This window comes from Artemia sp. Qi Xiang Cuo, chromosome 10, assembly GCF_049724085.1.
Source record: "Artemia sp. Qi Xiang Cuo chromosome 10, ASM4972408v1, whole genome shotgun sequence".
NCBI classification, from domain to species: Eukaryota; Metazoa; Arthropoda; class Branchiopoda; order Anostraca; family Artemiidae; genus Artemia; species Artemia sp. Qi Xiang Cuo.
In genome coordinates, this window is record NC_142803.1 from 75,809,612 (window position 1) to 75,823,325 (window position 13,714).

Below are 13,714 nucleotides of genomic sequence, written 5' to 3' on the forward strand. Positions count from 1 at the left end.
ATGGTCTAGGTTGTTGCTTTGTCCTCAAGGCATTATGAAAACTGAATAAAACACCTTTTGTTAATTGACTCATTACCCTTGGTGTTTTATACTTAGCTATGTTCCGTTTGTAATGTTGCATGCGTCATATATTTAAAAACAATTTGATCACTCCTGAAGGGGGGGGGGGTTGATGTAGTTTATTTTCTTAAATAAACATATGAAGAAATATGTAAATATGACCTTATGAGCATATGTAAAAATATGCATAAGAATATGTAGAAATATGCTCATAAGTATGACGTCACTCATGTGGATTTTTTTCAAAATTGAGACTCCTAATGAATTTTCTTAAACTCTTTATTTGCTGTGGAAAAAGTAGGGTAGCAAAATAGCAATGCTACTTGGTGCAGTTTTCAAATTTTTTGGCAGATTTTGTCTGAAAATGCAATTTTTACATATAAAAGTAATTTTTGGTCAAAGAAAAGCTGTCAAAACACAAGTTGTGCTCTGCCATGCAAAAAGTGGGATAGCATAGTATCAGTACTACTTGGCAGTTTTCATGACCTAGTAAAATTTGTTGGTAGATTTTTTTCTGAAAAAAAAAAACAGAACATTCACTATCCATGAATATTTGGGGATTTCCCCAGAAATCTGTTTTCTTGAGAAAAAAAAGAAAAAAAAAGAGGTTAAAAAAAATCCTTTGAAAATATAAGTGAGTTAGATTGAAAAGTTATTCCAAAATGGAAAAGGGAAAGCATGTAACCTATGCAGAGAGGTGGAGGGGATTTCATGATAAATTTAGAGATATTTTCATTGTTGAGCTATAAATTAGATGAGCATACCACTCGAGACCTTTTTTTTATGCTCTTTTAAAATATAACCATCATTTTACTCAGATATTAATTGGAAACTTTAAGGTGATACTTTTTTCTTTTATTTTTTTGCAATTTAGTTTGAGTCTTAATTTCTTTTACTCTAGACTAGGTTTTTGGCATAATATATTAATCTTAAATACATACTAATTGAATGCATCATAGATTAAACGGTACTTATGTATTATACTACCAACACTCAAGTTTATGCTTTGTAAAACTTGAGAACAAAACGACTTTATCTGTCTGTATTCAGAAACAATTAGCTTACGCTCAGTGGAAAACAAGTGGCGGGTGACAGAATACATTGGAAATAAACAATTTGGGCTATGTATTTGCAAATTGATTAGGGGTGGGGGTTAGGTTAGTTTGGGCCAGGTTACCAATACAAAGTGATTATTTCTCCAAACCGTGCACAAATAACCAAAGTCTCTCAAAACTGTTTATATGTCAGTTGAAAGAATGAAAAAGGGCTGGTAGCTATCAGGGTGTGCATACAGTTAAAGCAGGTAATGGGAAAGCCTGAAAGTAGAAGAGTTGTAGCCTAAAACAGCCATCCTACAATGTAGCAGCAATTCTCTGTTTATTTTGGGGATTAGATTAGGGCAAAACTGATATCATAGCTTCATTCGGAAAACTATTGATGTGTCTAATTCCAAGCTATACTAAGTTACATTTGTTACTTTTCGACAAATTCTGCGCATAAAAATACTTTTTGCTCAAAGTAGAGATGTCAAAATACAATTTATACTGTTAAAGTATCGACAGCTTTTGGAATTCTGCTACTGGCAGCTTTGGAACTTTTTGCACACCTGATCTTGATCTATTTAGGTTGTTTTTGCAGGCCAGAAAATCCCAGGATACCAATTTTCCAAAATATTTTTGACAAGCCCTGATGCTTGCTGTCGCTTATAATGCTTGTTGTTATTTATATTATAAACATATATTTTTCTTTGTTTTTCATTTTCAATGTCTACTTGTAATTGTCGTTTTGGCAAGTATTATAACTGTAGATTCCTTTGTTCTTAATGGTCTATGTTATTAATTGGTCTACTAGGAATTATGAAAATGTATAAAATGCTTTTTGCAGAAAGACTCATAATACTTTGTATTTTATGCTTATCTATGGCTCTTCTGTAATTTTGCCTGCAATTAAAAAACACTAGAAATGATAAAACCACTACTGAGATATATATGATGTATGATTTTAAAATGTGCTCATAAATATGATGTCACTCTCGTGAAACTTTTTTTTCCAGGGTCTTAACAAATTTTTACAAACTCAAAAATTTTAGTGCATAGAATGACATTTTTTTTTTCGAAACGTGGTTCTAAACATTTGATGGCACTGGGGTTTGGTTTATCTTTAGTAGATTGCTAAAAAAAAAATGTCAGAAGAGTACCACTGAAAAGATTGGACGGCTAACTTCTGGTGAATTTTTGTTTCAAATCGACGCCATTTTTAGGGGTTTTAGGCTCTGTCAATGTCTATGTACTCTGTCTTAGGTTACAGCTGTCACTGCAACCATGGTATATAGAAAATCTATTAAATAGGAATATTTTTTGTTGTTTTTTACATCAGTAAAAAACATTGTCATTGTCAGTATTGTCTTCAAGTGTAATTAAATAGTTGTGGTAAAAATGTGAAATTGGTATCATAATAACATTGGCATAGATGCTGAAACAATATTTTAATTAAAAAAAAAGATTAGTTGAAGGCAAATTTAGACCTTGTCTCAGGAAGATTGTCCCCCTTAGTTAATTTAAACAATTGATTGATTTCTCAGAATTTTTAGACAAATATTGTTACATTTTAGTGGATATTAAAAAACTAAAGATTTATCTTTCTGGAAATTTTTTTAATTTTCTTGAATTTCACTAGATTTGAATTTTAAATTTCTTTAGAAGGTAATTACTTAATTTTTAATAATTTTTTTGATTGATAAATACAATGCTGTTACATAATATCGTTTTCTATCTAGTTATAGATTTATTGTCACATTCTTGAAGCCCTAAAAGGAAGAACACCTAGATTTATCCTCTTGGAAAAATATAATGGCATATACATAATAGGCCTACACTTTGTAGTATTTTAAGCAATAAAACCATGAATAAAGCTTTCATTACAGGAGTTATAACAAATTTTCTAACCTAATAGTTTTTTGGCTTGGAAAATTTACTAAATAATACAGCTAACAGAATAAGCTAAAAGTTGTATTTTCCTTTTTTACCATGAAAGTATATTGTAAATTAAAATCAACAACTGGACTTTAATAATAGTTTGTTTAAAAAGGTAAGTTTTTGAATTTTTGCACCCTTTTGACTGCTGAAGGACTTGAGTCTGAGCTTTCAACTGTATTAAGATAATATATTCTTTCCAGTGGTTTAAAGTCATTATTAGTCATCAATCATTATATCTTTTGTATTTTAGGACTCTCCTGACTAAGATCTGTGTTGTATCCATTTGTTGATGATAGTATAATACTTCTCATAATTGGCATTAACTCCGTTGTCCAAGATCTTTCATGGACTTGCCACTAATTCCGAAAATGGCTGATCATCGCAGTTTCTGAGGATTCTTTCATTAAAAACGGTAATTCTATACATTTAAATTTTCTGTTACAGCATAAAAGAAAAGCTACTTTACTCTAGAAAATACTCGTACTTTTTTTTTATTTTTCTCATTAAGGGGTCCTTAAAGAAAAGCCACTCTAGAAAATATTCATCCCTTTTTTTCTCATTTCTCATTAAGGGGTCCTAAGAAAAAAAAAAATTAACTGCATGTGTTTTTGGATCTAACGATTGAGAGCTGAGGTGTGATAAAAGTGGCATCTTTGTGCCACAAAACTTATTTAAATTCAGATTTTTAGCTTTTATTTTTAAGTGTGGTGAGTCAAGTCATCATCCCGTAGAGAACTTTTCTATCAATCTTTTACCTGTGTAGGTAAAGGGGACAATATATTACTATCAAATCAGTGTTAGTCCTGGGGCTTCATATGGGAATGTCAAGTCATAATGCGCGTAAGAAAGGACTAAAATTAGTTGAATTCAGCTGTTAAATTTTGGGTGACTATATTTTGTATTTTATTGTTTTGGAACTAATGCAGAAACCCCCATTCGATTGGTTGTGATTCTTTGTGATTGTTAAGCTGTAAAATCTTTATTTTTTGGTTATATATTTTTATTCAATATTTTTTTTTATTGAGTACAATATCCTAAATTTACACTTATCCAGCTATTAGTTCTATGTTATGTATTTTTTTTAAGAATTTCAGTTTTTTGTCTGTTCTATGTTAAAGAATTTCTTTGTATGTTTCAGGTTTTCTTTTGCTTTATAAAAAGCAGATTTAAAAATAATTTGAGAAAACACCTGTATAGCCTATAAATATAATTTTATGTATGTATATAATGTCTGTATATTTAAATTTTTACACGTAACTACAAAGAAAAAGCAGTAGCATTTGTTTAGTATGCTTTACAGTTAAAATTTTTATATGTCTGTTTAATTTAAAATTTGTTTTAGAATTTGAAGACGCTTTACCATGTGACCTTGAGAAGCCCTTTCATGTTTCAAACCATCTTTTGTCACCAAAACATGAAGATGTTCCCTTGCTGAATTTACCTTGCATTTCAGGACCATGTAAATTTGAATATGACACCCAGGAATTGCAACCCAAATGTTCTAACAATGAAGTTATATCTGATTTTTTTTTGTTGTTGATTTAAATGTATTGGATATTATTTTATTTGACAAAAACAGGATAAAGAGACTTAATCTTAAGATGGAACATTTGGTTTATATTTTTCCAATGTTCAGGTTTTTGCCAAATCGCTTTTGTTGTCTTTAATGAATTGAATTGTAAATCAAGTATTTTGCAGTAGGTTGCATTAAGACTTGGCTTATTGTAGAAAGAGGAAAGCCAAGACGGTTAGTCCAAGTAATTGAGAGGCAATTTGAGAAGCTGTAAAATTTTATTTTTTGATTATATATTTCTATTCAATACTTTTTTTTATTGAGTACAATATCCTAAATTTACACTTATCCAGCTATTAGTTCTATGTTATGTATTTTTTTTAAGAATTTCAGTTTTTTGTTTGTTCTATGTTAATGAATTTTGTTGTATGATTCTGGTTTTAATCTGTTTTATAAAAAGTAGATAAAAAACGATTTGAGAAAAAACCTGTATAGCCTATACATTTAATTTTATGTATGTATATAATGTCTAAATGTATATGCTAAAAAGATAACTAAAAGCTAAAAAAATAACTAAAAAGAAAGAGCAGTCGCATTTGCTTAGTAAGTCTTACAATGAAAATCTCTATATGTCTGTTTAATTTAAATTTTCTTTTAGAGTTGGAAGTCACTTTACCTCTTGACCTTGAAAATCCCTTTCATGTTCCAGATCATCTTTTCTCACCAAAACGTGAAGATGTTCCCTTGCTGAGTTTGCCTAGTATTTCAGGACCATGTAGATTTGAAGACGACACCCAGGAATTGCAACCCAAATGTTCTAACAATGAAGGTATATCTGAAACTTTGTATCTTTGTTGATTGATATGTATTGGATGTTATTTTATTGGACAAAAACAGGAGAAAGAGACTTAATCTTAAGATGGAACTTCGTTTTTATCCTTTTCCAATGAGCAGGTGTTGACCAAACCGCTTTCGTAGTCTTTAATAAATATTTTTAAACTTTCACAAAATAGTTTTGCAGGTTTTTATTATTTTCAAAAAGCTTGATAATAAGCCTTAAAACTATATCTTTATATAAATTTTATAATCCTTATTCATAGTGTATATTTCTCTTTCAATTAAGATATAAAGAAATGAATCTCTATTTTTTTAATTCCAAAGTGTATTTTAAAGAAGCATAAAATCGACTTCTTTATCTCAACTGCGTAACAGAAATATATAATTTATGATATTAATATACTGAACACACTAGATTCAAACAAAAATACTTAATTCATTTTTTGCAGATGAAGTCAAAAGTTTTTTGTCTGTTTAGGAAAGCTATTCAAAATATTTTGCTATAAAAAATTTACTTTTTTTGTATTTTGTAAATATTTAGCTTTAATACCATAACAAGTATAACTGGATTAAAAAAAAAGAGACAAAAGTCGCTTTTTCCTCATAGATATGAATCCTTTTAATACACAGTAAAAACTATGACAAAAAAAAAACGAACAAGAGCCTAATTAAAAAATTTATAACAAACAAACGGGTTACCTGCATGTAAAAACAGGATGATGAGCTCTTACGTTTTCCGTTTCTAATAACCAGTTATCAGTTGCCTCTGAACAGTTTTCAGTCGGAGTCTAAATATTGTTATATTTTACAATTCACTCATAGCTAATGAACAGTGAACTAGAACAACACATTCATTGTTCACAGTTCAATAGAAATTTTAAACCCCAAACAGGCGCATGTCTATAAAAAAAAGTATCGGATAGCAAAGAACTCTGCTCTTAAGGTACTCCAGCCTCACTTTGTTACAAAGTGATTTTTTTAAAAGATTCTAAAGTATCCAAGTACTGATAACGTTGTCACTATGTGCGACCGAAATGTCTGAAATTTTTTTTACTGTTTTTCAGTGTATATTGAAATCATTTATCTCTATTTGAATTTTTATTTGTTAGATCTGTTGAAAGCTTGACTTATGTTTTTTTTTTTTTTTTAATCCAATTATTGTGTGCTACATAACAATTTAAAAATTTGATAAATTATGTAAAGTACTTGAGCTCTCTCTCTCTCTCTTTTTGTAATAAAAAACAATTATATTTGCGGTAATTTTTCTTATCAGTTAATTATCGTTTTATTTAAAAATATTCAAACGTTTTTATATTTAAATTTATCATTTTCGCTATTTAGTTTCATAAGAAAAAATAATTTTGATTTATAATATAATCATGAGAGAGAGAAGAGGGATAAGACATTGAATTAGCTCTCTTATTGAAGGATATTCTACTGTTTTTTTCTGTTTTTAACTCTGTAGACTTTCAAAACATTTTGAAAGATATGTATTTTTTCAGTTTTAAGAGTTTTGATTTTATGTGTGATTTGGTTAACTCTGTAGACTTTTAAACTTTTAGGTTGGTTTTCACCACACGTGTCTGGACTTCACCTAAAGGGAAATACGTCACTAGTTGTTTCAAAGAGTCCATCCGAATGCAGTTTTTTAATGTCGTCTGCATCAGAATTTGAAAGAAAAGGCTTAGAGTATCAGAACACAGGTTGGAAAAGTAACCTTTAAAACAAAAGTTAAGGAAAATTTAAAATACATTTAAGAAATTAAAAAACACGAAGATATATAAATATGAGGTATTTGGTAAGACTTTTTCTCTAATTCATGATCTGAACGGATACAAAAGAGTGCATACAGGTGAGAAACCGTATAAGTGTGACGTTTGTAATAAAACCTTTTCCCCAACCTCAAATTTGAACAACCATAAGATAGCGCATACGGGTGAAAAACCGTTTAAGTGTGATGTTTGTGATAAAACCTTTTCTGTTGCCATCATACGTTGAACAACCATAAAAGAATGCACACGGGTGAAAAACCGTTTAAGTGTGACGTCTGTGATAAAACGTTTTCTTTAGCATCATATTTGAACACCCATAAAAGGGTTCCTACGGGTGAGAAACCATTCATGTGCGATGTTTGTAACCAAACTCTTTCTCGTACAGCATCAAATTTAAACACCTATAAGAGAGCGCATACGGATGAGAAACTCTTTATGTGTGATGTTAGCGACCAAACTTTTTCTACAGCATCAACTTTAAACAACCATAAGATAACGCTTACGGGTGAGAAATCGTATACGTGTGCCGTCTGTAATAAAACATTTTCCCAAGCAGCAATGTTGAACACCCATAAAATAGTTCATACGGGTCAAAAATGATTTCAGTGCGATGTTTGTGATAAGAACTTTTCTCAAGCCTCAAAGTTGAACACCCATAAAAGAGTGCATACGGGTGAAAAACCGTTTAAGTGTGATGTTTGTGATCAAACCTTTTCTACAGCATCAAATTTGAACACCCATAAAAGAGTGCATACGGGTGAAAAACCGTTTAAGTATGATGTCTGTGATAAAACCTTTTCTCAAGCATCATATTTGAACATCCATAAAAGAGTGCATACGGGTGAAAAACCGTTTAAGTGTGATATTTGCGACCAAACCTTTTCTATGGCATCAAATTTGAACATCCATAAAAGAGTGCATACGGGTGAGAAGCCGTTTAAGTGTGATGTTTATGACCAAACCTTTTCTACAGCATCAAATTTGAACACCCATTAAAGAGTGCATACGGGTGAAAAACCGTTTAAGTGTGATGTTTGTGACCAAATCTTTTCTCAAGCATCAAGATTGAACACTCATCAAAGAGTGCACATGGGGGAGAAGTCATTTAAGTTTAATGTTTGTGACCAAACCTTTTCTACTGCATCAAATTTGAATACCCATCAAAGATTGCATACGGGTGAAAAGTCATTTAAGTGTAATGTTTGTGTCCAAACCTTTTCTCAAGCATCAAATTTGAACACCCATCAAAGAGTGCACACGGGGGAGAAGTCATTTAAGTGTAATGTTTGTGTCCAAACCTTTTCTCAAGCATCAAATTTGAACACCCATCAAAGAGTGCACACGGGGGAGAAGTAATTTAAGTGTAATGTTTGTGACAAAACCTTTTCTCAAGCATCAAGTTTGAAAACCCATCAAATAGTGAAAATGGGGGAGAAGTTATTTAAGTGTAATGTTTGCGTCAAAACCTTTTCTCAAGCATCAAGTTTGAACACCCATCAAAGAGTGCACACGGGGGAGAAGTCATTTAAGTGTAATGTTTGTGACAAAACCTTTTCTTAAGCATCACATTTGAACACCCATCAAAGAGTGCATACTGGTGAGAAACTATAAACTTGATGTACTTGACCAAATCTTATCTTGAGCAGAAAATTTGAACAAGCACCAAAGAGGGCATATGAGTGAGTAGGTAGTTCCATGTTATGTGTGTGTTTTTCGCAATTTTGCTGTTTTAATGCATATCAAAGACTACGTTAAGGTGAAGAACCTTTCCTATGTGATATGCTTAGGAAAACTTTCCTGGTTTTAGCAGCAGGAGTTTAGGAAGATTTTTGTATCCTCAGTGGTTTCTGATTATCCTCACAACCAATTTGTCCATCAAATTAGTTTTCCTCAGTGCTTTTTTTATGTGCTTAGTTTCTTTGTTAATACAACTTTTCTTGATTGTTACCAGTTTTATATATGTAAGAAATGCCTGTTTACATTGGGGTTTTGGAATGAGCTCCAAAGATTTCACACAGGTGAGAAACTGTTTAAAATATGATTTATGCAAGAAATGCTTGCCGTGGCTGGACTATTTGAACACGCTCAAACAGTACATACTACATATAGGTATAGGTAAGAGTATATAGTACATATAGGTAACATTTGAATGTGAATTGTGCAATTGGTTATTTTCATTTAAGTCAGCTCTGATTTAGAATATAAGAACCTATTGTAGAACAATCCTCTAAGTGTATAGACTACAACAAGACCTTTGGAAGAATATGGATTTTTATTAATAAAAGAAAACTTAATGAAGGATTAAAGCTGTTCCGCGTCCGCTAATTCTCACATTTAAATGAGCAGTTTTTTGATTGGATTACAAGATTTTGAAATTAGAATAATTTTGATTGGATGTTTTTCAGAAAATCGTGGGCTTGGAAGGGGTGTTAGTTGCCTTCCAATCACTTTTGACTATTAAAAAGGGCACAAGCCACTTCAATTTCCAATTGAATGAGCCCTTTTCAAAGTTTCTACGACAACTTCTTCGATACGAAGTTGCCTGCTCTAAAGGAAAAAAAATAATAAATAATACACTGTGCCAACATCGTTCGTGTATGCCCTCAGGGTATAACTTAAAACCCTTGCCCAGAGGGTTGTGAGGGAATATCCTCCTCAAATGCAGGGCAAAGATGTTTTTGAAGAGATGATGAGTCGATGAAATTGTGGCGAGAAGCGCGACAATTTTTACTGGCGCCGTCAAAACTAGTATTTGGTTAAATAAAAACCACAAAAATACTGACATATCATCTCCCAAAATCTCGAACGGTAAACGCAGCAGTTATACCGACTTATACCGTGATTTTACAGATTTTGCCACAATTTTCCATTCGGTTAAATAAAGCGCGTATAAACATTGATATGACAATAGGAATGACATAACAGTGTCACAACGCCATCATGACATCTACTAAAATCTTAATCTTGGTAGATAAAAGCAGCAGTTTTATCCACGCATACCCTGATTTTACGGATGGCGCCCCATTTTTTCATTCGGTTATATGAAGATATATGAAAATAGTGATCTCAGTCGACAAATGCAGCGGTTTTAATGACTGGGAGGATTGGGAGAAGACCTAATTGGTATTAATTAGTACCAGTTATTTGCAGTGTGGCAAGGCCTTATCGACGTTTTATAACAGGATAGGTGGGTAGTAGATTATAAGTGAACCACAAATGAACCACAACAGTTACAAATGAACCATAAATTTTTTATTGTCAATTGATCCATGGGTCCCGTTTCTTTAGCCATAATTATTTTCATTCTTTTTGTGGAAGTAAATTAAGAAATTGACAACCAATTTTGTCTTTCTTTCTTGTACAAGTTTTTGGTTGCTGAAACTCCTAATTATTATAAAATTTATTTTTAGACAATGTAAACTTCTGTTTCTTTTGAGATTATCAATTTAAAAAGAATTTTGTTAGGAAATAGGGATTTGCTCTTTTCGGCTTGTGTGGTTCAATATTGGTCATTGGATAAAAAGACAAGCTTAAATTGCCAAAAAAAAACAAACAGAAAACTATATAAATATTGAAATTGCTAGTTTAAATATGCTATAGAAGAAATTATTATTATTAATAAAGAGCATAAAAAAGGCATTGAGAGGTATTTATTTGTAAGTCAATAATATGAAAAATAAAATAATGGGTAAATATTTACCAATCATATTATTGAGTTGCAACTAAAGTAAATATACCACTTGATGCTTTTTTTCTCTTTACAAATGGAATATCACTTTTGTCGAAAATGAATTTCAGCCCCCCACCCCTATATATACCAATTCAGGTTATATGTTTGCACATTAGGGGGGTGGGGTAATATAGTTTTCTCTGTTTTTTTTTGCAGTTTAAGCTTGTGGCAATTAAAATATATAATCTCAAAAGAAACAGAAGTTTACATCGTCCAAAACTAAATTGTACAATAATTAGGATATTTAGCAACCAAGAACTTAACAAGAAAGCAAGATATAATTGGTTTTCAGTTGCTTAATTTAGTTACACTACAAGAATGAAAACAATCAACCATTTAACCAAATGAAAAAATAGGGCGCCATCCGTAAAATCAGGGTATGCGTGGATAAAACCACTGCTTTTATCCACCAAGATTAAGATTTTAGTAGATGTCATGATGGCGTCGTGACACTGTTATGTCATTCCTATTGTCATATCAATGTTTATACGCGTTTTAATTAACCGAATGGAAAATAGTGGCAAAATCTGTAAAATAATAGTATAAGTCAGTAAAACTGCTGCGTTTACCGATCGAGATTTTGGGAGATGATATGTCAGTATTATTGTGGTTTTTATTTAACCAAATACTAGTTTTGACGGCATCAGTAAAAATCGTTGCGCTTCTCGCCACGATTTCATCGACTCAACATCTCTTCAAAAACATCTTTGCCCTGCATAACAGAAGTGAGTTGAAATCCTTTCATTTATTAATAAGATGAACCTTCCATACTCAGTTGTAGCAGCTAAAATTCCTAAGTCCAAAGCAACCTGTATCAGTGACAGCACCTAGGTGGCCTCCACAACTTGCATCTATTGCCATCAAAATCTAAACCTCCAAAAGTTCAACCAGCAAATAAACTAATGTCAGGTATTCAGTTAATAAACCAGCCATCCACTGAAGAAACCCCTACACCATACCAGCCAACAAGGGGAGAGAGAGGAGTGGCAGAAATTAGCTACCTTTCAAACAATATATTTTCTCATTGACAGCATCAATGAAATTTTACAAGTGAAAAACAACCACACAAGAAAAGCCATCAGTATACTACTTGGAACAGAAATATGGAAAACAGCAGTGCTGCAGCTGCAAATCATCAAACAAAACGTGGCTATACCACCAACCCCAGGAATCATCTCTGAACTTCTATCAATCCAAACACCTTAGCTAACCCAAACAAAAGAGCAAGAAAACACTGCAGTAAAGATAAATTGCCAGAAGATTAAGAGATGGTAAATAACAATAATTAATTACTTGGGCTAGAGTTAGTTCTTTATCATAATTTTAATTACAAAAGAATTTTAACCACAACTATTTTATAGGCAGCGTGATTGCGCTGATTAAGTAAAAAATGATGTTAGCGCAAAGTATTTTTTTTTCCAAATCCGGGCACTTCGTATCGAAGGAGTTGTCTTATAAACTTCGAATAGGGCTCATTCGATTTGAAATTGGAGTGGCTAGTGACCTTTTTAATAGGCAAAACTGATTAGAGGGCAACTATCCCCCACCTATGCCCATAACTCCCCCAAAACACATCCAATTACAAGTTCGAGATAGACATCTTGTTGAGCGTATTTGATTTCCAGATAGACAATATGTTTTTTACGAAGACACTCCCCCAAAACCCTCAGGGCAAGGATCTTAAGTTAAGCCCTGAGAGTATGTAATAACAATGTTGGCTCAGTGTATTATTTATTATTTTTTCCTTTAGAGCAGGCAATTTCGTATCGAAGAAGTTATCGTAGAAACTTTGAAAAGAGCTCAGTCAATTGGAAATTGGAGTGCCTTGTGCCTTTTTAAACAGTCGAAAGTGATTTGAATGCAATATACACCCCATCCACGCCCACTATTTCTCGAAACACGTCCAATCAAAATTTTGAGGTAGCCATTTTGTTCAGCGCAGTTAATTTCCAGATAGAAATAATTTTTTTGAGGAGGACACTCCCCCACAGCTTTCGGGACAAGGGTTGCAAGTTATGCCCTGGGGGTATATAATGTTCTTATAGGAAACGTTGTGTTTGAAACTTCAAAAAAGGCTCATTTGATTGGAAATTCAAGAAGCTAGAGCACTGTTTAATAGTCGGAAGGGATTGGAGGGCAACTAGCGTCCCTCCTACCCACGCCCATCAGTCCGGCAAATACTTCCACTCAAAGTTTTGATATAGGTATTGTGTTCATCGTAGTTGATTTCCTGATTGAAATTATGTTTTTGACGGGTACACTCTCCTAAAGCCTTCAGGGCAAGGGATGTAAGTTATGCCATGGGGGCATATAAGGTTTTTATAGAAGGTGTTGTCGTAGAAATTTCGAAAAAAGCTCATTCGATTGCACACTCAAAGGGCGCCGGCTCTTTTTAATAGTCAAAAGTGATTGAAGGGCATGTCTATGGCGTTCACCATGCCTACCATTCCCCCAAACATATCCTTTAAATATTTTGAGATTGCCTTTTTGTTCAGCGTAGTTGATTTCCAGGTACAAAATATTTTTTGGAGGAGGACACTCCCCCACAACCATCGGGGCAAGGATGTTAAGTTACGCCCTGAGGGTATATCAGAACGAGGTTGGCACAATATATTAATTATGATTTTTTCCTTAGAGCAGGGAAGTTCGTATCGAAGAAGTTGTCAGTAGATGTAGTAGGTACCATTTTGCTTAGACATATAGGAATTACCATGCTATTTGCTTGAAGCTCTACACCTTTTCAAAGAGAGTGAGTATCCCCTCGCATTTGAACTATAGTTGAGATTGTTTAACGTAACCTGGCTGGATTCTGAGGCAACACCTATTT

At 32.6% G+C, this 13,714-nt stretch overlaps 1 protein-coding gene across 1 annotated transcript in view; it reads left to right on the forward strand.

Annotated features, from left to right (window-relative positions):
* Window positions 1–5,163: 5,163 nt before the first annotated feature.
* LOC148948182 (uncharacterized) overlaps window positions 5,164–13,714 on the forward strand; it is a 445,032-nt gene continuing 436,481 nt past the window's right edge. The window contains exon 1 of the mRNA XM_089096127.1: window positions 5,164–5,377. Coding sequence (XP_088952253.1) covers window positions 5,164–5,377 — 214 coding nt within the window. The remainder of the gene's footprint in view (window positions 5,378–13,714) is intronic.